Source organism: Triturus cristatus, chromosome 11 (assembly GCF_964204655.1).
Source record: "Triturus cristatus chromosome 11, aTriCri1.1, whole genome shotgun sequence".
NCBI classification, from domain to species: Eukaryota; Metazoa; Chordata; class Amphibia; order Caudata; family Salamandridae; genus Triturus; species Triturus cristatus.
Window position 1 is genome coordinate 56,904,189 of NC_140594.1, and position 26,993 is coordinate 56,931,181.

The window sequence follows — 26,993 nt, forward strand, 5'->3', positions numbered from 1 at the left end:
CCATAAACGAAGGGCTGCTACCAGGTGGGTGGTAAATAGCATGGAATCTGAAAGGTGAGCAGTGGTGCAATTGAAGCTCAAGAGATAGGCATTCAAAATTGCGGAAGGAGCTGTTAGGAAAAGCCTTAAGTTGAAGGGAGTTTCTAAACATGACTGCAACACCTCCCCCAACTTTCTCAAATCTGTCATTTCTAAATATAGAATAGCCTGTGGGTACTAGGAGATCAAACACAGAGTGAGAGGTATTGTTGAACCAGGTCTCTGTGAGGAAGAGCATGTCAATATTGTGCAGGATGATGGTATCGGAGATTTCAAGTTTGTGTTTTATTGCAGATCTGCAGTTGTGGAGCATACAGTGCAGCTCTGTCGCAACTGTTTTGGTGACGGGGGCACTTGGGCTATGAGGGGTGATGGGGATATTGTACTTGTATGAGGGTGCTCGGGAGGGTTTAGGTGGATGAGTGGTTCTGACAGAGGAAATGGTCGGAATGGTGTAGATAGTAGGGTTACTTGGAAGTGAAAGTGGAAGAAGGGTGGCGTTCGAGGGCTTGTGTGACTTTGCAGACGACAGGTTATGCTTGGCTATTATGGGGTGTGAGGGCGAGGTGCCTCTCGTGGGAGGGTGAGTGTTTTCCAAAGGAATTGAGGTGTATGGAAAAGTCGAAATCTTGGAGCTTAAAACTGAAATGGTAGCTTCAAGTTGGGAGATGGATGTAATTAGAGAGCCTAGCTTATTTTCCAGAGAGAGTAAGGCAGAGGATACTAAATGCACGGACACTCCAGTATGGTGGTGGCTCTCCAACTGAACCACGCCCAGCATGCCGGGCTCTTTATTTCTTATTCCTGGCTTATGCCAGTCACTACCACTAACGTTACGCACATGGAGTTTGTAGTTGCTTCCAACCCTGTGCAATCTGGGACCATGGACTAGCCCATGACCCAGCAACATTACAGAGGGGGGCTGGGCCTGCTGCAAGTAGTGGGTGTGTTCAGAGCCAGCCAATGTCAGGCTTCGAAGAATTAAATATTGTTGTCCGATTAGACATGCTGCACTCGTTCCCATCTTCAATGCCCTATAAAAAGTGTGTAACCTTAGTGTATGCTTTGAATGAAACTGTGGCCTTTCATCTCCAAGTCCTGGTGCAGTGAAATGCATTGCGTGACACTCTTTTGCCCTCTTAGTGGGGCACACTCACCCACCGCCCCAGCTGCCGGCACACCCGTCTCCCTTACAACCCACCGAATGGACCACTAATAATCCTGAGCTCCATGTTGTAGATCACACAACTTGGTCCCGCTGAATTATCTTCTTATAGTTACTACAATCCTTTCAACTCTTGGAACATTCTTGTGGCTCATAAGTGCCAAGAAAAAAGCTGCTCGGTTTCACAGAGGGATTTTGTGGAGCAAATTCAGTATGAGCCCCACCCGTTCCCCATCCATTCATCTCCCCCCTCTTGTGGGCCGAACAGACCATTACATCTGTGATTAACTCAATCACCGAAGAAAACTGAAAGTGCACCATTAATTCGGGCTGGTGAGTGAAGCCACTGAGCTGCCCCTGCTCCGAAGTGCCAAATCACCACCGACATGTGATGAATCGAGAACAAATGCGTAAAAGGAACCCTTTCTGGCCTTATTTTACACAAGCAAGGACAAGTTTTCTTTCACTGCAATTAATCACAAATCTAATCGCATGAAACCATTTTGTGCCAAATAACAAATCTCTCAGAGCATCGATATTAATCCACAGAAAACAATTTTATAACAACGTTTCAAAAAATACTCCAAATGAGTCTATTATGTAGGTGGGTCTTACCGGCATGGGTGGCAGGATTCTAAGCACCTGACGTCACCGATGAAGAGTCTCAAAGTGGGAATACTAAAAGAAGACAAAGACAAGAGAGAGTGCTGCTTTGTTACCGACACAACTAACACTGCAGAGAGAGCAGTTCAAACCAGTAATCCTGCAATCAAGAGCCAATCAATGAAACTTAGCAGAGCTCCAAAGGCGAAAACCAGTTGCAATGTCGTCTTACTTTCACATTCTGTATGGAGGCCTGTCTGGAACAAGTGAAGAGGACACGATTATGTCCTTGTGGTTATTAATAAACTGTATAACGTGAAATCTGTTGGTCTAGTCTGACACCCACCTAACAACTATAAAATAAGGGCTACTGGGTGTAGAAAGAAGAACCCCCTCCCTTATTGCCTTATGTATGGGAACAGCTTCCCACCGACAACCACACATACAGGGCTGAGATCAGTGTGAAGTTCATGCACCTTAATGTATATATAATGGGGACCCCTTGCACAAATGGAGAGGTCCTGAGGCACGGAAAAGAACAACTATAATGTAAGTCCTCAGGCAAACTATATCTTTACTTGTAAGTAATTACTTATATGATTAACAAATCTCAAAAACACGTAAGTATTAAATAAAAGACAAAATTATTGTATTTTTATTAATGTACAGATATTGTAAACATATTTGACATATACATAAATACTTACATAAATACAGCTCTCAAACACACCCGTTCAATCATCCTTCTCTGTCAGAACCAAAACACATTCATAAATTATACTTAATAAACACATGATAAAATTCCAAGATATTCAAGTCCTAATCTGGAAGATGACCTTTTAATCAATCAATCAGGGATTTAAGAAGCGCGTTACTAACCTGTGAGGGTCTCAAGGAACTGGGGGGAGGGGAGGGGTCCTATGTTCTTTCAAACCTATGTTGTCATGCATAGATCAAGATAGGACATGTGAAAGAAAATTCCGATGTGTTAATATAGTCGATAGTTGATAAATATGATACAGTTGGGGTGAATGATACACTTAGACGATCTCTACGTGCGTTTCGGCTCATGGGCCTTCAACAGGAGAGGCATATTTCTTGGGTTTGGATAATATTGCTTAGAAGGGGCTTGTACATCGCATAATGGATGCAGCAAAATGGGGAAAAAAATACTGTATTTCCTAAAATGTAGGTGTAGAATGCGTTCTTATGGCGTGCCACTGGGAAGCACTCCAGACATCAGGATTTAGGTGATATGCAGGATATGAATGTAATAACAAATCTAACAGACCGTCCCTCGTGTCTGTACGCCGTACTGAGACGTCGTCCAGTTTCTCTGTATGGTATTGTTAGAACGGTTTTCACTATACAGAAAAGGCTTAATATAAGTTTAAGTGCACTAAATTTGCACAGAATAGATGGCTGATATGTCCGATGTCGTCCCCCCCACTCACTGAAACTTGATCTAAGCATGACAACATAGGGTTGAAAGGTCATCTTCCAGATTAGGACCTGAATATCTTGGAATTGTACCATGTGTATATTAAGTATCATTTATGAATGTGTGTGGGCTACGACAGATGAGGATGATCGCACTGGTGTGTTTGAGAGCTGTATCTAGATAAGTATTTATGTACATGTCAAATGTCTTTACAATAACTGTACAGTAATAAAATTATTTTGTAATTTCTTTAATATTTACATGTTTTTGAGCTCTGTTAATCATGTAAAGTAATTAATTACAAGTAAAGATATAGGTTGCCTGAGGATTTACATTACATTTGTTCATGCAACATAAACAAGGCTTCAAACCAAGAGGAACCTCCATTCTCTGGATCCCATTCACTAGAAAAGTTGGACATTTCCTTCCCTGGAGTCACTGATAGAACTGGGTGCCGGAGCTCATACTCACCCATTGATTCCTATGAGGTGTGGCCACAGCAGCCAATAAACCTGTGAGGCGTGGCCACAGCAGCCAATAAACCTGTGAGGCGTGGTCCACAGCAGCCAATAAACCTGTGAGGCGTGGCCACAGCAGCCAATACACCTGTGAGGCGTGATACACAGCAGCCAATAAACCTGTGAGGCGTGGTCCACAGCAGCCAATAAACCTGTGAGGCGTGGTCAACAGCAGCCAATACACCTGTGAGACGTGGTCAACAGCAGCCAATAAACCTGTGGGGCGTGGTCCACAGCAGCCAATGAACCTGTGAGGCGGGGTCGACAGCAGCCAATAAACCTGCGAGGCGTGGTCGACAGCAGCCAATAAACCTGCGAGGCGTGGTCGACAGCAGCCAATAAACCTGCGAGGCGTGGTCTACAGCAGCCAATAAACCTGCAAAGCGTGGTCCACAGCAGCCAATAAACCTGCGAGGCGTGGTCCACAGCAGCCAATAAACCTGCGAGGCGTGGTCCACAGCAGCCAATAAACCTGCGAGGCGTGGTCCACAGCAGCCAATAAACCTGCGAGGCGTGGTCCACAGCAGCCAATACCCTGCGAGGCGTGGTCCACAGCAGCCAATAAACCTGCGAGGCGTGGTCCACAGCGGCCAATAAACCTGCGAGGCGTGGTCCACAGCAGCCAATAAACCTGCGAGGCGTGGTCCACAGCAGGCAATAAACCTGCGAGGCGTGGTCCACAGCAGCCAATACCCTGCGAGGCGTGGTCCACAGCAGCCAATAAACCTGCGAGGCGTGGTCCACAGCAGCCAATAAACCTGCGAGGCGTGGTCCACAGCAGCCAATAAACCTGTGGGGCATGGTCCACATCAGCCAAAAACCTGTGGAACAGTACCCAAAGTGGCTCAAACTACAAAATGCAGACCTTGCCAATACGTTTTTGCTGAGGTGTGGTGGGGTGTGAAATACGTGCCCGCGAAGTCTGTATTTCTGAAGGAGCTGCAGAGGCTTCTCTGGTCCCTTCTGTAAAAAGGAAATGCCCTGGAAGTGGTAAAAGGGGACCAAGTGCCCCCAAGCAGCCATCATCCTCAAAACAGGAAGAAGAGAGGCCCAGTTTGAAAGAATCACAAAGCCTGCACGGGCCTGCCAAGCTTCCCGCTGAAATGTCGACTATATGCAGTGCCACGGGAATTAGGCAATTCTTTGGCTGCCGCCTTTTTTCGCATAATTATGGATTTGACGCACTTGCCAAGCAATCCATCATCTGCTGCACAATCTGCAGATTTTAACGGAAAAGAAATAATCTTGTTTCTAGCTCATACGGATCCAAAGTTACTAAAACATGGTGACACGTTTCTGCGCAGTGGAAGGTCCTTCACCAAGGTTGACATGTCGCCAAATGACAAACTAATGAAGTAATACTATTACAAAATGTGCAATAGGGCATATTATTTGCTTTTTCATGCCGCATAATTTACTCAACCCTGCCGCGTAATTTGGCCCTCATCTGCCTCATAATTACAGTGACCCGGACTATATGCAGAGGAAACACACCCTAGTGCATTCCAACATGTCCAGGAGACTATATTCTACTTGCGCAGTGACAGCTCTGAAATCACATTGAGACATCTGGGTCCACACCTGGTTACAAGAAGAAAGAAACAGCAAACAGGCCCTAGAACGGACATTGTGGTTAGCAGTATTAAACTTTAAAAGATCCAAAACCCATTAGGAATTTTATTAAACCTGTGTTTGTTTTTTCTTTTACTCTAGTGTGTTACCCAACTTTGATGTCTATGTGAAAGGCATTCTTGCCGACACCAGCTGTACATACATTTCAATTCCTTTGCAGCAAAAGATATGCACACCGTCTTATCTTAAAACCGGGACGGGGTCTCGCCAAACTCAATGCCTCAATCATAAAACCGCATTCCCTGTTCAGCATTGAGCGTCTCCGTTGGGACGCACCTAGCGTAATGTTAGTTGGAAAGGACTTGCTGAGCTATTTCACTTCTTGGTTGCCAGGATTCTCCTGACAACCTGTAGAACCTCACTCGATGAGTAGGGATTTGGGGCAGGCAGGACCCACTTCAAGTAGGGCTTCCAGAGTGCCCTCCTTGGGGCGTTCTTCAGGAGGGGGCTCCTAGTACTATACACCAGGTACCAAGCGGTACAGGATCTACCCTCAGACTCGCTTGTGGGGAGATCACTCTGCCCTAAACTCCCTGGGAAGCTGAAGGTGCCTCTGGGTGTGAATTGCAGCCGACCAGGAGTACTGAAGGCTTGTGCCGATCTTTGCACTCTTGGGGGCTTGTCCCCATCCTTGCACTCTTGGGGGCTTGTCCCCATCCTTGCACTCTTGGCGGCTTGTCCCCATCCTTGCACTCTTGGCGGCTTGTCCCCATCCTTGCACTCTTGGGGTCTTGTCCCCATCCTTGCACTCTTGGGGGCTTGGCCCCATCCTTCCACTCTTGGGGGCTTGGCCCCATCCTTCCACTCTTGGGGGGCTTGGCCCCATTCTTCCACTCTTGGGGGCTTGGCCCCATCTTTGACCTCTTGGGGGCTTCTCCCCATCTTTGACCTCTTGGGGGCTTCTCCCCATCTTTGTACACTTGGGGGCTTCTCCCCATCTTTGTACACTTGGAGGCTTGGCCCCATCTTTACCCTCTTGGGGGCTTGGCCCCATCCTTGCCCTCATGGGGGCTTGGCCCCATCCTTGCCCTCTTGGGGGCTTGGCCCCCATCTTTGAACTCTTGGGGGCTTGGCCCCATCCTTGTACTCTTGCGGGCTTGTCCCCATCCTTGCCCTCTTGGGGGCTTGTCCCCCAAGCCCCCATCCTTGCACTCTTGGGGGCTTGTCCCCAAGCCCCCATCCTTGCACTCTTGGGGGCTTGTCCCCAAGCCCCCATCCTTGCACTCTTGGGGGCTTGTCCCCATCTTTGCCCTCTTGGGGGCTTGTCCCCATCCTTGCACTCCTGGGGGCTTGGCCCGATCCTTGCCCTCTTGGGGGCTTGGCCCCATCTTTGCCCTCTTGGGGCTTGTCCTCATCTTTGCCCTCTTGGGGGCTTGGCCCCATCTTTGTCCTCTTGGGGGCTTGTACCCATCCATGCCCTCTTGGGGGCTTGTACACATCCTTGCCCTCTTGGGGGCTTGTCCCCCTTCTTGCACTCTTGGGGGCTTGTCCCCATCTTTGCCCTCTTGGGGGCTTGTCCCCATCTTTACCCTCTTAGGGGCTTGTCACAATATTTTCCCTGTTGGGGGCTTGTCCCCATCGTTGCCCTCCTGGTGGCTTGTTGCCCTCTTTGCACTCTTGGGAAATCCAAAAGGGCTGGGCAGACCTCATCAGCGGATCTTTCTTGATCACGAATATTCTTGCCACATTTGGGCTTCCACAGTGTCGATTACCAACCTGTGGTCAAAGTTCCACCAATACCAACGTCTCGTCTCAACACCACCAAACACTGGTGACAATATCAGCAATAATAGGAATAATTTAGGTGCTGCACCGAAACTAAAGGCCGGGGGCCAGTCTCGTAGGACACACCATTGACAGTGCGCGCAGTCAGGGCGCAAGATGTTCGGCACAGGGGCGTAACACAGGGGGGGCTTCAACTTTCGTTACGCCACTGGTTCGGCACAGGCATCACCACATTCTGACAACACACAACTCTCCCTCATCCACAATCCCAATGCCACCGCTATATACAGCGGCTGTTACAGTGCTTTGAATGTACAAGACCAGGGCAACAAGCACTATATGAACAACAGATTGATGCCACGACTTTCTATCTATCGAATTCACTCTTTTAAAAAGTTTCAAGAACATTCCAGTCCTATGATGGAATTGTTGATTTTTCTGTCTAACTAGACAGGGGTGTCTATTGTCTGCCTAACAATGAAGGATGCGTGGCATGTTTCCTGAACATCCAAATAGATCAATTTACCCACAAGTATTCGAAATGGAAATCATTTACGCAGAAAGTGGTTTCATGAACATCTGATGTGGACAACAAAACACACCAGAAGCACGGGTTGATGAGTGCGAGGCGGCCTTGCGTCAACCTGAACTTCTCAACAGGAGCATCGGCAAAAAGGCCCATGTGCCAGCTAGAAACACCCACCCTCTCTGCAGACATAATACAGAGAAGGCATCTAAAAAAAAACAGTCACATGACTGCTAGAGACACCCACCACCAGACACACACACAAAGACAACAAGAACCTAAATAACAACCGTCACATGACTGCCATAGAGACATACTGATCACTTCACACACACACACACACGACAAGAACAACCTAAACAACAGTCACATGACTGCCATAGATACATACTGATCACTACACACACGACAATAACCTAAACAGTCACATGACTGCTAGAGACACCCACAAGACAAGAAGAACCTAAACAACAACATTCACATGACTGCCAAAGATACCCACTCATCACCAAACACACACGCACACACACAAGACGAACCTAAACAGGTCACATGGCTGCTAGAGACATCCATCACCATCAGACACACACACACACACACACACACAAGAATAACCTAAACAACAACCATCACATGACTGCTAGGGACATCCACCCACCACCACACACAATAAGGAAGAACCAAAACAACAGTCACATGACTGCTACAGACACCCACCCACCACCAGACATACACACACACACACACAGGAAGCAACCTAAACAGTTGCATGACTGCTAGAGACACCCACCTACCACCAGACACACACACACAAGACAAGAATCTAAACAACAGTCACATGACTGCCAGATACCCACTCATCATGACACGCACGTATACACACAAGCAACGGATAAAGGGTTGGGTCTACAACAAAGCCAACTAATTGCTAGAGCCCTGCACCATCCCTACACAGACTCACACAAGAAGACACCTCAACAATAAAGCCATTGACCAACGAAGATAATCAGGCACACACAAGAGAGACGAGGCAGCTCCACAAAAGTGCCCACTAGAAGGTCGACAGAGACCTGCCCTTGTAACTAGACATGCAGGAGGAGGCACAGACACTAACAAGCATTGGCGTAGCCAATAGGTCTCGCCTTTGGGACCTTATAAGTGTTTAGCCAAGCAGCACATTATCCCCCACTCGCATACCCACACACTCCCAACAACCGGAAGCATGCTGGGGCCAGTGGGGCCGATCTTATAAGACGAAAAGTGAACAGAGGAGGTCTGCTCTTGTTGGCTACAAATAACAGAACTGGAAGAAGCAGAGCATCAGACATGCGTCAACTTAAAATGTATGCAGTCTAAAACAGTCAACAACCACAGATGCTGCTTGCCCTGTATTTACTAGTGTGGTACAGTGAGGGGGAAAGATGCTCGAGGGGTAGTTTTAGTGTCAGTAGATGAAGGTTCTCAGGCTAATCCAGGCTGTCAGTTCCCTACAGAGGTAGCCTTCTACGCCCTCACTGGTTTGCAGCCGAGTCCATACATGTATGCAGCACAGTAGCCCACTACCCTGGAGAACATATCGTGCACAGCCTCAAAAGACAGCGTGGGCCAATCTGATGTACACACATGGCAGTAGTGCGTGCACGCTAATGTGGAAATATTTGACATCTCCCGGGGTGGGATCGTGGGCAAGAATGCATGGCTGCTCTTCTCAGTGATGGAGTTAGTAGTCAGTGACTCATGAATGGCAGCAGTTTTCTTCTTGGAATTCCAGCATTGGCTCATCCCGGGCAGAAAGGGAATGCACTAGGATTGTGCACCCTGTGTAGCACTTACCCTCAAAGAACCCTAGACACCTGTGGATTGCGGACTACTGTGTCCTTTGTATGTTTTTGTGGTGTTTTCATTGTTCAGTGAGCTGTTATTTTCTCTACTAGCTTATGATCACTTTGAGGTCGCGCCTAGAGCAGCGCATGCGCGGCTTGCTCGACTTTTAGTAAGGGGTAAAAAAAAGTGCTAGAGCTTGAGTGCATGGGCGCGGGCGTGCGCTTTGCGTGCCTCTCTCCGCTCTTCATTTTCCTCCCCCCTTGCGTGCCTCTCTCTGTGCTTCAATTTCCTCCCCCTCCCCCTCCCCCTCCCCCACCACAGATCGCGTCCCTCGGCTGGCCTCCACTCCCTCCCCCCCGCGCCTCTCTATACTGCAGCAGGCTGCGCGATTACTTTCATCAGTTTTACTTTCGCGGGATTCATTAGTTTCACTTTCGCGGCATTCATCAGTTTCACTTTCACGGCCAATGCTTGTTAAAAATATATATTGGGGGGTTTAGGGCCCAGTTGCTGCAATCTTCATAACACACGCTTTTGCACACATTTTATTTTCTGCTCTAAGATAGGAATTGACATCTTCAAACTGCTAAATAATAATAATATTAAAAATGGCAGCCCCCTCATGCCATGTGCGCATGCATGGTGACACAGACACTCGTATATATCATCACATTGGGCTGCCGCAGTGTCATGACGCATGCGCACATACACCTCATCAACTTTTTTTTATGTCCATGCCGTTCAGTACTGGAAAAAAAGCTTTAGCATAGCCAATAGTTCAGTTTCAAGCCTTGACTAGAAGCACTGATGGCACATTGTGCTGGTCATGCATAACTGGGGAGCCCTTGACAAAGAAATGTAAGGTCTGCATAGCGATGTATGTCACACTAGGCAGCAGTGATCCAGCAAGCAGCACTTATTCAGCAGAACACCAATTCATTGCACAGCTGCTGGCCCCTTACCACATTGCACCGACTCACTCTATCCTAGTGGTCCAAGATCCTAAAACCCTAGAGCGAAATAGGCTGCGGTCTTTGCCCTACATCCTGAACTTTCCGAGTGTGAGGACACGCCTTTGTAGGTCCATAAGCAGAGGGTCGCCATTAGAGCAGGCTTCGAGGTAACCTGTAGTAAGGCCCCCACATCCAGTGAGGGTAGCCCAGGCCAACGTCACACAAGTGAATGCCAATATAGGGCAAACAAAACATGCTACAAAGACCCGGACAGCATCATGTGCATAACAGCACCAAAGCATACAGTGAGCAAATCACTGACAACTGAACTTAACAACCACCACCACCACACCAAACCAACATACATTTTACGGCCATTAAATGCGCCACAATGCATCAAAGCTGTTTATTGGCTAGCAGTGTGGTCTTCTAGAGACTAAACTGCATGGGTCAGGCAATGAACAACCAACCACACAGCTCAGCAAAAAGCCTACCACGGCATAGCCAATCACACACATAAAACAGGGCAACATTCGTTTTATGCTCACATCACCCAAAACGACAGATTACTAGCTTCCCCTTTTAACAATCCTTTACGAACTGCATTTAACCAAACACTGCAGAACAGCTGAATGGAAACCCAGGGCTCCACCAAAGGACGCCCAGAGGGAGACGTTGGTGCTTTGCCCTCCTAGTAGCTGGAGGCGCGATATCAGTGCTGATCACATAACTTTGTATAACATGGTATGTTCTTAGGCTGATCTAATCCCCACTCACTTTCTGTTCTCTGGGCCCATCTTCAGCAGCACCAGCAGCCCTGTCCCTGGACTAATTCTAAACAGCAGAACCCCATCATCAATGTCTGATGTGATAGCAGGCTCCAACAGGGACAAGCAGGCGACCAATTACAGACAAAAATAAGATGAAGAACCGCCCCGGGACTGTCAGCAGGGAACTGCATCAAGTGCTAAGAAAGGAACCCAACTGCCTCCTATTTATGGCTGACCCAGATCTTCATCTGTTCCTCAGCAAGGGAAGATAGAAGGCAGGCTGGACTCGGGATCTGGAGGTACATATGTGGGATTAGGCTGCGCAGGGCTGGCTTTAGGGCAGTGCGACCGGTGCAGCCACACCTAAGGTGGACCTGGGAGGGGCTCTGACTTTAGGAATAACTCATAGGGTTTAAAGCACCTGCTGCAGAGTTCCTTTTGTGTCCAGCAGTTTTCAGGCAACAATAAAAATGCCAAGCTAACTCTGGTGATTAACGTTCCTGCTGGAGCGAGCTCTGAGTTGTGTCTAGTGGCGGTTTTGACTCATCATAAAATAGTGCAGAGCATTAACATACCTGCTGCAAAAAAGTGTACCACGCAGATCACAGAACTGCATTTTATGCGGATAGCTCGAGGGTTATTGCTTTTGTCATGTAGATCCTTTTGTTATTCGCAGTTCATAAAAGCAGAGTGACCTTTGAACTGTCGAACAGCTGCATGCAAATTGCATGATATAGGTTTCAATGTTATGTTTTTCCCCAGTCTTTCATTATCCTAATGTTGCTAAATAATAAGGGTTAATTTGTGTAGAAATACATTCATATTATTATAGCCAACCACAGTGGTAAAATGTAGATCCTGAGTTTGCGCTTCTCTAGTACAAACGCTTTTGAAATACACTGCCTACTAGTATGGATGTGATTCCAACAACTTTTAATCCTCACTGTCAATTGTAAAATTCCTATAAACATATTTGCACACGTTTGATTCATTGTCTCAATATAAAGTGTGTGTGATGTAAAGTGCTCTGACACCCTACTCTGGTATGAGCGGCGCTAGAAAACAAATAAAATGCATGTGAAAGATGCTAAGGAGAGATGAGGAGCACTGTTGGAGGGAAGAAGTGAGGGTATCTGTGGAGAAAGAAGGCAAGAGGCAGTGGGCTCTCTCACTAAAAAATTATAAACAAAGAGCACTTGCAGTGGGCTGGCATGTGCCTCAAGATCACTGGGGCGAGGCAAATGGGGCGATCCAGAGTCGTACAAGGGCAAGGCACCGCAGCTCACAAAGCCAAGCAGAAGACTGTTATACAAGACACAAACAAACACAGCCATAGCTGGCACGGGTTAGGTGAGCTGACAAACACAAGGGTTAGGTGCAAAGAAAGCCACATGAACCAACAGCCTTATGCCTCTGAGCATCGCCTCCAAAAAACTCACCAGGCATACTACATCACCCACACCAACTAGGCCAGGTGAAGGTCAGATGATGACCTCGTCAGAGTCCTGTTTTATAAAAATAAAAACAAGCATTAGCATAGCCAATAGGTCTCGCTTTTGGGATCTTATACGTATTTAGTTATGCAGCACAATATCATTGGTGCAACAACATTAACTGTTGCATGGTTAAACACTTATAAGGCCCCAAAGGCGAGACCTATTGGCTATGCCAATGCTTGTTTGTTTTTAGAGTTGTTTTTCCTTGTGTGCAGCACTTATATTGGATTGTAACCACAGATCTTATGTATCCCAGATCTATGCGTGAGTAGCTCATCCACTCCAGGGTTTTACTTTGCCTTCTGGGATTTGTTGTCCCGTTTATCCCATTTAAAAATCGGGAATACAAGTCTCAACGTTCAAAGATAAATGGTGGAATGGATGAGCTACACATGTTGGGCCTGGAAACCCTGAGAGCGAAGTGCAAAAGAGGAGAAATGTACATGGGTTGTTCTGTGACTTTTGTAGTTTGACACCCAAAATTTGGCTACTGAAATGATAAAGGCGATGTGTGTGTTTTTTTTCTCCTGAACGGCAGGGAGCCTGAAGGGGGGAGAATGGGTATTAGGGGGTACAAGGTAACGAGGGGGTGGAAATGAGTAGAGAGTTTGGGGAAAGGGAGGGGACGCAATAGGTGGGGTGGAAGCCCGTAGCATGCATTCCTTCCGCAAGAACACTGCAGCATGAGAATCAGGACCCTGCCGTGCCACACCAACTCCTTTTCCACTACAGTACGTTGGGTACAACCGGCAAATAAGAATTGCTTTACTCCTTTGGTTAATCCTGCAACCTCCTACAATACGTCCAACCATTCCCGTTGTGAGTGGTGATTTCTGAGCATCTAGTCATCACGACAGCTAAGAGTGAGACACCTGCTCAATGGCACATTTCAGATGGGCAGGTCCCAAAGTGCGAACACTGGCAGCAACAACTTAGCCATTCACTTTTCAAACTGATAACATCCAATCCATTAAGTGAAGCAAATATGTTTTTCGCACCGCAACAAAACAATAGCAGCTGTTAAGCAGCGTTATCGCCAACACCCACCCTTTAGGTATTAGACGGAAAGTGGTATTTTATTCCGTAACCCCTCACCAAAATAAAAGTGCATTGTGCAACGGCTGTCAAAACCAGTACGACTTTAATTTTACTCGCTTAGCAACAACCTTTGTGAATTATCACTGTGCTGTCATTAAAGATAAATAACCCTATATTTGAGCACAACACCTAAAACCCAGGAGGTGAAGCAGCGAGGATGCTCGCAATGCAGGGGCTATTTTCTAACTAGAGGGACTCTAAACTTCACCGATCTCAGCCAGAGGACATTCGGGGGAAATTACATTTTCGAAGAAACCTTATGACTGCAGTAGCTTACCATGTCTCCTAAGAATTGATTGCAGGCCTTTGATTTATTGGGGGTGAGGGGTCTCTGAACCCCAACCTTTCCGCATTTGATCTCCTTTATCAGTCTCCCGTAGAGGAGTAGACAAGGGGGGAAAGAGCACCAGAGGCCCTTGAGCTAGAGAGGGGCCTGTGAACGCGGTTTTCAGTGAGAAGAGCACCCCTGTTGCAGCAGACCCTGATCAGAACACACCTGTTGGTGTTTTCCGGCTATGGCCGTGGAGGAAATGAAAGGGGCACTGAGCAGAGTTAAAGGCAAAGCGGAGCAAGAGAACTGTTAAAGGGGCAGGACCAAGCCATTCGGAGGAGTAAAAGAATCGCAAGGACACGCTGTTATAACGTAAAGGTGGAGAACCCCTCTCCCCCCAAAGGGGTGGTGGAGAGAAAGGGGCGGAGAGAAAGGAAGAGTCAAATGACAATGGGAGGGAGAAGTGAGCCCGGGAGTGGTGCGTGCACGCGCAGTCCTCCCTTTTCAAGCACTGCACTAGTGCTTGTGGCGTGCCCCTGCTCGCTCTCGCAAAGTGGAGGCCGCCACAAGCACGAGTGTGTGCTTCCAAAAAGAGCAGAGCGACGGCTAAAGGTCCTCCTATGCAGCGCATGCGCGATGCGTAGGCGAGACCTAAAAACCACTGACTGCCAAAGACGTGCACTTGATTTATCGGTGTATATTTACCAGACTTAAGATACAGAGAGATAATTCTTGAGATTTTATATTCTTGTTATTTATTTGCATCTTGCACTTTACTGCATTCCGCACTTTACTTTAATTGAAGTTGAAGTACGCTAATAGAATGGCGAAAGGGCTATTTAGTCATGTGATAACTTGGGTACTTCACCAAGATAGAGATGCACTTTGACATTTGAATAACTGTGTAAGTGTTAAATTTGTCTCACTTTATAGTATTCTGCACCATGACACTTTAAGAACTAGGCAAATGTTTACATCTATTGCACTTTGCACTTTATTGTATTCCGCACCTTGTGTGTGGACAATTGCAGTACCCCCCCACCCCTTTTTTTCTGAAAGTGGTTCTATACAATAACCAAATAGGGTGATTAAATGATATTATGAACTCGAAGAAATTTCGAAACTGCTATAAAATGTACAATTATGATCTAAACTGGACCAAGCTTACCACCAAAGCACTAAAGCATATGATCATTTGCAGTCAAGAGAGAGTTAGTTTTAATATGTACTTCACCAAACACATCATCTTCAAGTAAATGCGAAAGATGGTTGAAAGTGATCTCTCCTCTTATCTAATTTGTTTGTGTGCGCAAAACTTTTGGTAAACAGATGGCAGTGTTAACATCAGAGCATAGAGCTGGCAAGAAAAAAAAGAAAAGAAAAAAAAGCATATATATATATTTTTTTAAATGTGAATGTTCCTTTAATAGCTAACAAGTACCAATTTTTTGTAACAGAGGGAGGGTCCAACCAACCTCTTTAAAATCACTTTGCACACTTTGACCCGGACGAAGGCCCCAGGCCGAAACGCACAGGTCGTTTTTCTGTCTCCATTTGCACTTTGTATCTAAGGAAAATGAAAAAATAAAAGACTTTTGTAAGCTACAACCAGGTGTGAGCTCGCGGTCTCAAGTGCCACCTTTCTGTGTCTTTCAAGGATGGCGTCGAAATGCGTGTGAAGAGATAGAGATAGAGATAGAGATAGAGATAGAGATAGATCCCTCGCCCCCAGAGGCCCCTCCAGAACGGAGGCACCCGACAACCTGTGAACCCACCCAAGACGCGCAGGCGAAAACACCTCAACAACAGGGGCACTGCCTACCAGAGACACAAATTCATCGCTAAATACACATGCGTGCACACATATGCACAGGATAAAGGCACTGCCTACCTGAGACATGAACTCACCGCTAAACACACACGGTGCACACACATACCCACACGAAAGAGATGAGGCACCTCAAAGCAGAGCTGCCCGACTGCCAGAAACACCCGCCTTTGTTGAAACACACATTGACACGACAGGCTTACAAAAGCAACTGGCGGCCATTGTATTCCAGTCCAGCCCTGAATATTGCCAATGAAAACAAGCCACACAACACAATCGGGAAGTCCTCAGTCTGGAGATGTAGCAACAATGCCCATAATCCGCCCCAGCACATGCATCTGATGTACAGGGACTGCATTCACAGAATAAAATTGACTTTCCCCTCCAGTTGAGCTCAGGAATTCCTGCCCATTCAGTGGTGATGTGTCACCGGGGGTGGAATGTGGACAGCGGTCCTCGTGTTGGTTTAAGACTTACCTGTCAAACAGGAAGCAATGTCAATGAAACACTTACATGTCCACCAATCACACTCTACAAATGATCTTTGGAAAGGGAAGAAAAGACAATTTATCAGCTAAAAGGAGACAGATTGGATCAATTCCCTCCTGGAGTCTGACCACAGAGACCACACACAAAGGGCTGCCTATCAACACCCAACAGACATATTTGAGTGTAATAGTTACTTATAAGGTGCTGTTACCTGTAAAGATGCCTAGGCGCGAAGTAAACAGAAAAGAAAGTAGGGAATGACTAATTAGAGACAAGCCAAGCTTTCAGGGCTTTATGAAACACGAGCAAAAGATAGTTCATTCTGATGTGAGAAGGCAGCGAGTTCCAGATCTTTGCAGCACCTAGGGAAAAAGCCCAGCCCCAGGAGGTGAACCCACCAGAACATGGGGACTACTACAAACGACCTTCTGTAGATCTGATGATGCGAACCGCCTGACAGTGGTGAATCTTGTTCTGTACCCAGGTTCTGTGCGATGAAAGGGGACAGGAAAAGCAGGCACATATTTTTAAACAAAATACGCTTGGACATTGGTAGCCAGTACAAGGAGCTCAAAGCTTGGTAGATAATAGACCTCTTGGGGAGGCTTAAGACAAGGTGGGTTGCAGGGGATATATCAGAGTTTCAGGCGAGGCCAGGAACAAGAATACCCATATTCCTGAGGACTTCATTGACTGGACCTGCACAAACATGGAATGAAGCGTCAGAGGTGGGGTTGTTAGGAGCCCATCCAGGGAGAACTCACCCTTATTTAGCTAAGAGAGTACTAGATGGTCCATGTAGATCAAATCAGACTGAAGGATGCCATTCTTTCCTCTAACCTTCCGATGACGTCTGTCACACCAAGAAGTCCCCCTTTGCAGGACTATTCCCTTTAGTTGTGAGGGTCGTCTCGGCGGTTGATGTGCCACAGTGTCAGTTGCACCTTGTTTTTACGGTGAATTCGCTCTTTTTTTCCCTCTCCTACCCGGTTTTCATTGATCTAACCCACCGCCGCAACACGGCCTCCTCAGAGGCGATTTGACCCGGGTTAGTAAACACATGGTGATCTACCTAGCACTCAAGCACGCTAGTGTGATGAGCACGTATGTGTTGCTTCCTCCTTTTGGGCTCTAACTCCTCTGGACCGTTTGCGTGCATAACTGGTTACCTCTATGCACCGCCAAGCGAGACAGGACTTTATGCCTGCTCGAACACTTGGGGTCTACACCGGTTGTTGTGATTGCTATCTCTTAGCCATATTGACATCTAATGTGTTCCGCTGCTGCTGGCAAATATATTCTTTTTTCTTTATCTAATAAACTTCACCCATATACCAGGACACTACAGCTTAGTGTCTACATCGGCCGGGACTGTTGCGGCCCAAAGCTGACCCTAATTGGGTGAGAATTTATTTATTTGAAGGTTTTATATAGCGCTAGCTCCACCCGAGGGTATCAGAGCGCTTTACATCAGCAAAGTACATACGCAAGAATACAAATCGTAGCATTTGAACGAAACAGGTTATACAGGTGGTCGAACAAAGTAAAGGGAACAATTAAGGGTACATCATGGGCAGAGGTACATGTAGGATAAAAATAAAAACAAATTGAAAGAACCAGAATGTTCATGAGAATACAGGTTTCACAGTTTGCCAAGGTGGACTCATTGGACATAGTAGGCAGTGAGGGGGGGTGAAATGAGGGGATGGAGGTGAGGAGCATGTCAGGAGGGGGTGAGTGAGTGTGGGGGGTAGGAGGAGTTGCCTAAGGAAGGAGGGGGGGGGGGGGGAAGAAGTCAGAAAGGAGTACCGGGATTTACTATCCCCAAAATTTAGTGAGAAATGAATTTTAAGGGCTTTTTTGAAGCTGGAATAGGAGGGGTTGCATCGAAGGTCTTTGGGGAGGGCATTACAAATGGTTGGGGCCTTGCCAGAGAAGGAGCGAGATTTCGAGGCGTTTTTTTTTTTAGTAGGGGGGGTACATGGAGAAGAGTGCTTGTGCTTCTCAGTGTTCGGGCACTGCCGGCTTTTTTAAGTTTAGTTGCAAGGTAGGTTGGAGTCTTCTGATGAAGGGCTTTGTGAGTAATACAGGCAATTTTATATGAGGATCTGCCTTCAATGGGGAGCCACTTGAGGGTTTTGAGAGCAGGGGAGATGTGGTCAAAACGTTTACAGTTTGTTGTTAGTCTGGCAGCGAGGTTGAGAACGGATTTGATGGGGGCAAGGTGGATTTTGGGAGTACCAGAGAGAAGGGCATTTCCGTAGTCGATTTTGGATAGGACAAGAGACTGGATAATTAATTTGAAGTCTTCAGCTGGAATAAAAGGTTTGATTTTTTTGAGATGCCGGAGAGTGAAGAGTGCACTTCTAGCTGAGTTTTTTACATGGAAATTTAGTGTGAGTTTATTGTTGACTGTGACGCCAAGAGATTTAACAGAGTCGGCGAGGGAGAGAGAGCAATTTAGCGCGTTAAGGTCAGCGATCCATGTTTGAATGGGGAGAGGGTTGTTTTTGGGAGAGAAGAGGATGATTTCCGTTTTGTTAGGGTTGAGTTTAAGATGGTTGTTGTGGAACTAGGTTTGGATCTTGGTTAGTGCAGTGTTAAGGTGCAGGATATCAGCATGGAATTTTATTTTATAGTACAGTTGGGTGTCGTCAGCGTACAGGTGATAGTTGATTTTCGCTTGTTTAAGAATACGGGTAAGGGATTCCATAAAGAGGTTGAAAAGGGCAGGGGAGAGGATGGATCCTTGAGGGACACCTAGGAAGACAGGAGTTGGGCTAGAGAGGCAGTTTTGAATTTTAATTTGTTGGGTTCTATGTTGGAAGTAGGAGGTGAACCAGTTAAGGACAGTGCCATTGAGGCCGAAGCGATTTTTGAGTGTATTGAGTAAAGTAGGGTGGTAAACTGTGTCAAATGCCGCGGAGAGGTAAAGAAGGATGAGTAGGTAGGTCTCGCCCTTGTCCAGGGCTAAGTGAATATCATCGACTATGTTGAGCAGTGCGGTTTCAGTGCTGCAACCTTTGCGGAAGCCAGATTGAAGAGGGTCTAGGAGGTTGTACGTGTCAATGTGTTTGTCCAGTTGGAGTAGGGCGCACTTTGAGGGCTTTGGAGAGGAGGGGGAGGTTGGAGATAGGGCGGAGATTGTTCAGGTCATTGGGGTAAGCCTTGGGATTTTTGGGGATGGGAGTGATTTGTCCGAGTTGAAGGGAGATGGGAACATTCCCTGTTAGGAGGAAGGCGTTAATGATGTTGGTCCAGTTGGGGACAATGACGTGTTTGAGATCTTGGACAAGTGCGGAGGGGAGAGGGTCTTGGGTGTGGGAGGAAGGTTTGAGTTTAGCTAGGATGTTAAAGACTTCCCCGTTCAGAGACGGAGTGGAAATTGTGCCATGAGGCGTTGTTTTTTAGCGGTAGGGTAGTGGGGGGGGGGGGGGTTCAGTAGGGGTATGTGATGGGAAGGGGAGCGAGGGAGTCAGGGGAGTGTTCAAGGAGAGGGGTGGATGAGGTGTGGAATCCAGGGAAAGTTGAGGGGTGAGCGAGGGTTGGGTGTAGACGAAAGCACAGTCAATTTTTGCGATTTTTTCATTGAAAAAGTTGGCAATTTCTTCGCATTTGTTACTGGAGGCCACCAGGTTAAGGGGTGCAGGGGAGGTTTGATTTCTAATAATGTTGGACAGTTCTCTAGGTCTGTTTTTGGCACGAGAGAGTTGTAGACGAAAGAATGACACTTTTTCAGAAAATATGTGTTTTTTGTAAGAGGATCTCGCAACTCTGAGGAGAGCAAGATGGGATGGCGAGGGATGTTGTCTCCATGTTCTTTCTGCCAGTCTCAGTGAGCGTCTTTCTTTATTACGGTCTAGGGTGAACCATGATTTGGATGGGGTATTTCTCAATGTTTTAGTTTTTAGAGGGGCAAGTTGGTCTAAAGCATCAGAGACTATTTTGTTAAGTGCTCAGTGAGTTGATTTGCATTTGAAGAGGGGGGGTGAGACTAAGTTGGGATTGGAGTTTAAGTTCCAGTTCACCAGGGGGGATTTGCTTAAGATTTCTGGTCACAATTGTAGTTTTATTGATTTTTATAGGGGCGGGTGAGACAGGAGGGGAGATTGTGAACAGAATGAGATGGTGGTCAGACCAGTCGATGGGGATAATGTTGGATAAGGATGTAAGATCAGGGTTGGAGATGATGGCGTCTAGAGTAGCTCCTTTGGCGTGGGTAGGGGAGTGGCAAAGTTGCTTGAGGTCGCTGATCTCAAGGAGGTTATTGAGAAGGAGGATTGCAGGGTCATCAGGTTCATTCCAGTGGAGGTTCAGATCTCCTAGGAAGAGGTTTTTGGAGCTGGAAAGTAGAGATTTAGTTAGAAGGTCAGAGAGTTCTTCGGCAAAGAGAAGGGGTTTACCAGGGGGTGGTAGATGTTATGCAGTCGTATTGGGGGGGGGGGGGGGGGAGCTTTTTATTTTCAGTTCGGTTGTGTAGTCAGGGTTGATAATCAGGGAAAGTTGTAGTTCTTCTTTAAAAATGATTGCTAGACCACCCCCTATTTTTTTGCGCCTGTCTCTTCTGAGAATAGATTTGGGACAAAGGGGATGGTGTCCCTTGCTCATTGCACCATCAGGATTCAAGCAAGCCAGGCCGACGAAGGCTGTGATGCCAGAAACCGGTCCCCGGAAGCTTGTTTCCTTCCCAGTATAAGAATTGGCTTGGTAGTTTGGTTTGCCCTGTTCCCATCATGCACTGGGACAGGTACAGACTAATTTGCATGCAGCCAGGTTCTGAGCTGGGATGGTGCAGTGAGCTAAAAAACGGTGATGGATTAAAACCATGATCTCTTGACTTGGTAAGAGTATTCTGCATCATTCAGAAACTCTGTCCATCACCACCCCCTTTTTCCCAAATCGATTTTATCCACACTCAGTGTGGGAGGGTATGCTCAGACGTGAGTCCCTTGCTCATTGCACCATCAGGATTCAGGCAAGCCGGGCCGACGAAGGCTGTGATGCCAGAAACCGGTCCCCGGAAGCTTGTTTCCTTCCCAGTATAAGAATTGGCTTGGTAGTTTGGTTTGCCCTGTTCCCATCATGCACTGGGACAGGTACAGACTAATTTGCATGTAGCCAGGTTCTGAGCTGGGATGGTGCAGTGAGCTAAAAAACGGTGATGGATTAAAACCATGATCTCTTGACTTGGTAAGAGTATTCTGCATCATTCAGAAACTCTGTCCATCACCACCCCCTTTGTCCCAAATCGATTTTATCCACACTCAGTGTGGGAGGGTATGCTCAGACGCGAGTCCCTTGCTCATTGCACCATCAGGATTCAGGCAAGCCGGGCCGACGAAGGCTGTGATGCCAGAAACCGGTCCCCGGAAGCTTGTTTCCTTCCCAGTGTAAGAATTGGCTTGGTAGTTTGGTTTGCCCTGTTCCCATCATGCACTGGGACAGGTACAGACTAATTTGCATGTAGCCAGGTTCTGAGCTGGGATGGTGCAGTGAGCTAAAAAAACGGTGATGGATTAAAACCATGATCTCTTGACTTGGTAAGAGTATTCTGCATCATTTAGAAACTCTGTCCATCACCACCCCCTTTTTCCCAAATCTTCTGAGAATAGAGTAGCCAGGGGGGGCAAGAAGGTCGATGATGGGTGTAGAGTGGTCTTTGAGCCAGGTTTCGGTGAGGAAGGCGATGTCGGTACCTTCGTTGAGAATGGTTTCTGCGATTTCGGTCGCATGCCGGACAGTCGAGCGGCAGTTCACGAGCATGCAGGAAAGGGGCTTGGGGTTGGTGATGGGGCGGGGAGTAATTGAATGCTGGTGAGTTGAGGGAGGGGGGGTCTGGGGGACCTAGGAGACACAGGGATTCTGCTGGTTCCCAGGATAACAGGGTTATTGGAGTGAGAGGGGGAAAGATATTTAGGAAGGGGATTGTTAAGGTAGGCGTTGCAGAGGGCGGAGAGATCCAGGGTGGTGTAGGTATTCGAGGTTCGAAGTGGTCTGTGAGAGCGGGTGAGGAGAGGCGTTGTTAACCAATGTTTGGGATATGCGTGTTTTTGTGGGCTAGCATATGGGGGATAGGGCCAAGAGGGGCGGGCTGTGGGTTTGTGGGATTTGAACCGATTTAAATCCTTTCTGAGTAGGGTAAGTTCAGTAGCTATGGTGGATAGATTATGGTCCAAGTTACGAAGCGTCTGGTAGAGGTTGGATGGGAGGGAAGTGGAAGTGGTTGGAATGGAGGAGGAGTTAGGGACGGAGTGGGTAGGGTGAGAACGTAGACCGCTTGGGGTGAGCGGTTCATCTGGGAGGGATAATGTGGGAAGAGCAGTGTTCGAATGCAGAGTGTGGGAGGCCAAGGGGGGGGGGGGAGGTGTGGTCCAGTATAGGGAGGGAGGGAGGGATGGGTGTGATGTGAGATGGCCTGGAGGGGAGAGAGAGGGAAGGGGGGAGAGGTGAGGAGAGAATGTGAGGTGCGAGAGGGGGTGTGGTAACGGTGTAATGGGTGGAAGTGGTACTAGGGAGGTGATAGGGTGTTGGGGGTGGGGGTAATGTGGTGGTTAGAATAGGAGTTAAGGAGAGGGATGTGGTATTACGGGTAGGAGTGTCAAGGGGGTGTGGGGTTTGTCTCAGGGAGGCGGAGGAGATTTGGGAGTGGGTGGGGGAGGGAGCTGGAGTGGGGAGAGAGGATCGCATTGCTGTAGGGGAGAGTTCAAATGAGGGTGGCAGAGAAGTGACGTTTGTGGAGGGAGGGGAAAGAACATGAGGGGTTACGGTCATTATGGGGCAGTGGTACTAGGGAGGTGAGAGGGTGTTTGAGGTGGTCGGTCAATAAGGGACATGGGTATTTGGAGGAGTGAATTACGGGAGAGGGGGGTGAATGGTTCCAGAGAGGTGGGTAGACTAGGAGTTAAGGAGAGGGATGTGTCACAATGGGAAGGAGTGTCATGGGGGAGCGGGGTTTGTCTCTGGGAGGCGGAGGAGATTTGGGAGTGGGTGGGGGAGGGAGCAGGTGTGGGGAGAGGGGGTGGGATCGCGGCAGGGGACAGTTCCAGTGAGGCTCCTAGGGTAGGAGTAGTTATATGGGGACTGTCGTTAGGGAGAGGGTTAGGGGTTGTGACGGCTGTGGGGTGCTCAGAGGGGTTTTGGGACTGAGCGGGTGTTGGGGGAGGAGTAGGTAGTGTCAGCTGGTTATAAAGAGTGCTGAAGAGGAGTTCAACAATTGTGAGGTGCTGTTCTGAGGCTTGAATCAGGAGGTTTCCAGTTTTGTAGATGGAAATGGTCATTTCACCAGGGAAATACGAGGTAGGGGAAGTGGCAAGTTTGTAGCCGTGGGGGGTTTTAATTGCGCTGGATACTGGGAGGATGTGTAAAACGGTGCTCTTCCATTTGGAGGGGCGTTTGGTGTAAAAGATATAGTTAGTTTTAATGGGGGACATGGGGCTGTGGTAGTTGTCTTCAATTAGGGTTTCAGGATGTCGGATTAGGAATTTATGTTTAAGATTCTTTTTGGCATTTTTCGAGAGGTTGGGAGGGTATGGAATGGTCCAAGAGTTGGGTCCGTGTTTGGTGAGGGCGGAGTGTTTGTCGGTTGAGGCATGATGGGGGTGTGGGTTGTGAGTGGTATTGAGGAGGGACATGGTGGTGAGGTTTGGCTGGGGGAGAGTAAGGGAGCGGGCAAAGGGGGGGGAGAGGTTTAGAAGAAGGAGGATTAAGGTAAGAGCGCGGATGGGGAGGGAGTGGGAGGGAGGGAAGTGATAGTTTTATGAGACACAGCAGCAACTCGGGGGGGGGGGTTGGGTCGGAGAGATGTGGGAAAGGCAGGGTTGGAGGGGGGATGAGAGATTTAGGGGCAAGGATTGGGTAGGACGGGTGGAGATTAGGATTTTGAAGGTTGCCAATATAGAGCGGAGAGGGTTGGAGGTAGATGACCAGGCTGGTGTTCGGAGCTAGAAAGATAGGGGGGGACAGTGGGTTGGAGTAAGGGATTGAGAGGAGGTATGTAGGAGGGTTAGAGTGATGTAAGATTCAGAGTTCGAGTAGACAGTGGTGTTTCCTCGTGGGTGAGGAGTGGGGAAGATAAAACAATATAATGCAGGGAGTGGAAAAAAGCCCAGCAATAATAGTGAACATAGGAACGAGACAGGCAGTGATGGCGCATACACAGTCCGTTGAAATGACGAGTGATTAGGGGAGTATGAGAGAGATTAGTGAGAGACACGAAAGGATCAGAGTGTCATAGAATTTAGTCGGTCCTGAAACCGTTACAGGTGGGGTTATAGTGTGTGAGTCTATGGATCGAGATTAGACCATGAGGTGAATAGAGTGACAGGAAGTGAGAGGAAAGAGACAATAGTTAAAAGGTAATAGGATCAATATATTTAGTTTACGGTACATGTGGATTTGATATAAGAAGCAATGAGGAGGGATGGGGAGGAGGAGAGCATATAGGGGAAGTAGAGGAAAATGAGAGTGAAAGGGGGGTTCTCCAAGGGGAGAGAGTTCAGAGCAGGTAGGTAGAGTGCGTGAGAGCGGGGTTAGATAGGAGGGGGGGTGATGAATGGCTGAGAATGATAAAGAGAGGCAGGAAGAAATAGAAGGCTAGGGCAAGAACATATTAACAAATGGAAGATACGTAGGAGAGAAGTAACCTGGAAGCAAAGGTATAAAATGGTACTAAGGTGTGACAGAAATAGCAAAAACTGATGAAAAGGATGAGACAACCTTCATTTTATTCATCTATCCTGTTTTTAGCTTCTACCTCTTCAATATTCCCCATCCACTAGCTCGTACGTTTTATAACGAATAGGACTTCTGTGCTAAGCATGCCATCATTCACTGGACTTTTGCATGCGTGTGATGCACCACAAACACAGATTGGTGCACTAGTCTCATGAATACAACTTGGTACTTATAAACATAGCATTCTTGATGTTTTATTCTGACGGTTGTTATTCTGTTTACTTTGCAGGTTGTTATTTTGTTTTTCTGAACTACAGGTGCCACCACTTTTTAGGGTGCTGTAACGGTGGTCACTGCTCACTAATTACTGTTAAGTGACCACTACCAAAAAGTGTAGGTAGTACTTTTATAGGTCCTGAAGAATGGACATCTACTTGATACAAGGGCAAGAAACATGTCGACCTCCTTCACAAGCGTTGAACCTCACACCATAGAGTGAATATACGCGCATTTTTCTTTGTAATTAGGGAAGTGGCCAACCTCATTAAAATTATCTTGAATGGACCATCTTTTCCTATTTTAATCTCACATTACCCTACACATCACTTTCACCTACACTATTCTAGGGCCCTTACACGCACGTCACCCAACGGCTTAAGGAATAAAGATCTCCGCTAAGTAGACCCAATCACGGGCGCCTGATCGGGTATTGCAGCGCCGACCCGAGTAGGAGCAGACCCGATGATGAAGCAAGACACCTAGCTGGCTGGGTGTGGGAGGGCCTTTTTCCAAAAAAAAGGAGAACACTCTCCTGAGCTTCCACTCCATTTGGAGTATTCTGATCCTCACCTACAACCTGTAACTGCATACCAGTATTGTTTAGATAGATCTATGGGCATGTATGGCAGATTTCAAAGGACTGACGTGCTAGAGAGCGGGCAGCAACAGTGGTTGCTTTGTATCTCCCCACACTACAGATGGTCATTGGCTGCCTGAAGCCAAGAAAACACAGCCACCTCCCGGAAACTAAGTAACCTAGATGTTTCATTAAACTTCGAGCTCTCACTGCTTCAAGCTTTCTTCACTCCAAGAGCTCCCACTCCTCCAAACCGAGGGCCGGGTGGAGCGGACCAATGTAGCATCATTTACACAGGGCTTCCAAAAACGCGTAAACAGGTTGGAAACACTGCAAAGCCAGGAAGACGGATGTGCTTGATCCACAATAGAGGCAAGTGTTACCTTTGAGGCCCTCTGGGGTGTGCACAAGGCCTACGGGGACACAACTCTGAGTCCCGCAGAAACTGGCTCACCACTATGCATGAATGACTGAACAAACAAGTATATCCACTGAGGTCCAGAGAACCAGGCCGGGGAATGCCTGAAGCCCAAACTTGAGAGCAGAAGAAAGCCACAAGCACTCCAGGAAACACAAAAACACTGAACTATTTGAACTCATTTTCAATTGCAACTGAGGGACGACCTCATTCGATTGGGCTCTAGCTTCTTCCCTCATATCAGTAGTGCAGAATCCATAGCACTTCGAAGCTACCAAAATGCGATGCGCTGTACTTTTTAAAACTATCAATTGAATAGATATCTCCAGAACATAACAGATTAGCACCTCCAGCTTCCACAAGGTTTCCTTTTTAGGCTGTTCTACTTCACCTATATTATAATAATAAAAAAAAGTCCTTTAATGGTAAATGCTATTTGGGGGTCATATTTTGACAATTTATGTGTAGTGTGTCGAGAGGGAGGAAGGCAGGAAAAAAACATAAGAGGGTGGCGAAAACTAACAGACGCAAAGATTTTAAGGAAGAAGACGACATTTATCCCGTTAAAATACAGAACGATAGAAACATGCGTAGGACTAAAATACCCCAAAAACATATAATGGTTTCCACCCTAAAAGGCCCACTTGGAAGGAAAAAATAAGAGAATG

General features: G+C 47.3%; 1 protein-coding gene across 13 annotated transcripts in view; it reads right to left on the reverse strand.

Moving 5' to 3' along the window:
• Positions 1-26,993, reverse strand: part of GNB1L (G protein subunit beta 1 like) — a 502,841-nt gene that overhangs the window by 445,255 nt on the left and 30,593 nt on the right. For 9 of the 13 annotated variants that reach the window (XM_085633679.1, XM_085633680.1, XM_085633681.1 and 6 more), the window contains exon 2: positions 1,820-1,882. The exons of 3 other annotated variants lie outside the window; for them this stretch is intronic. In XM_085633679.1, the coding sequence (XP_085489805.1) occupies positions 1,820-1,825 (6 nt within the window). In that variant the 5' untranslated portion in view covers positions 1,826-1,882. Of the gene's footprint in view, positions 1-1,819; positions 1,883-15,536; positions 15,629-26,993 lie in introns of all 13 variants that reach the window. One more of the 13 variants, XM_085633678.1, reaches the window with a different exon arrangement.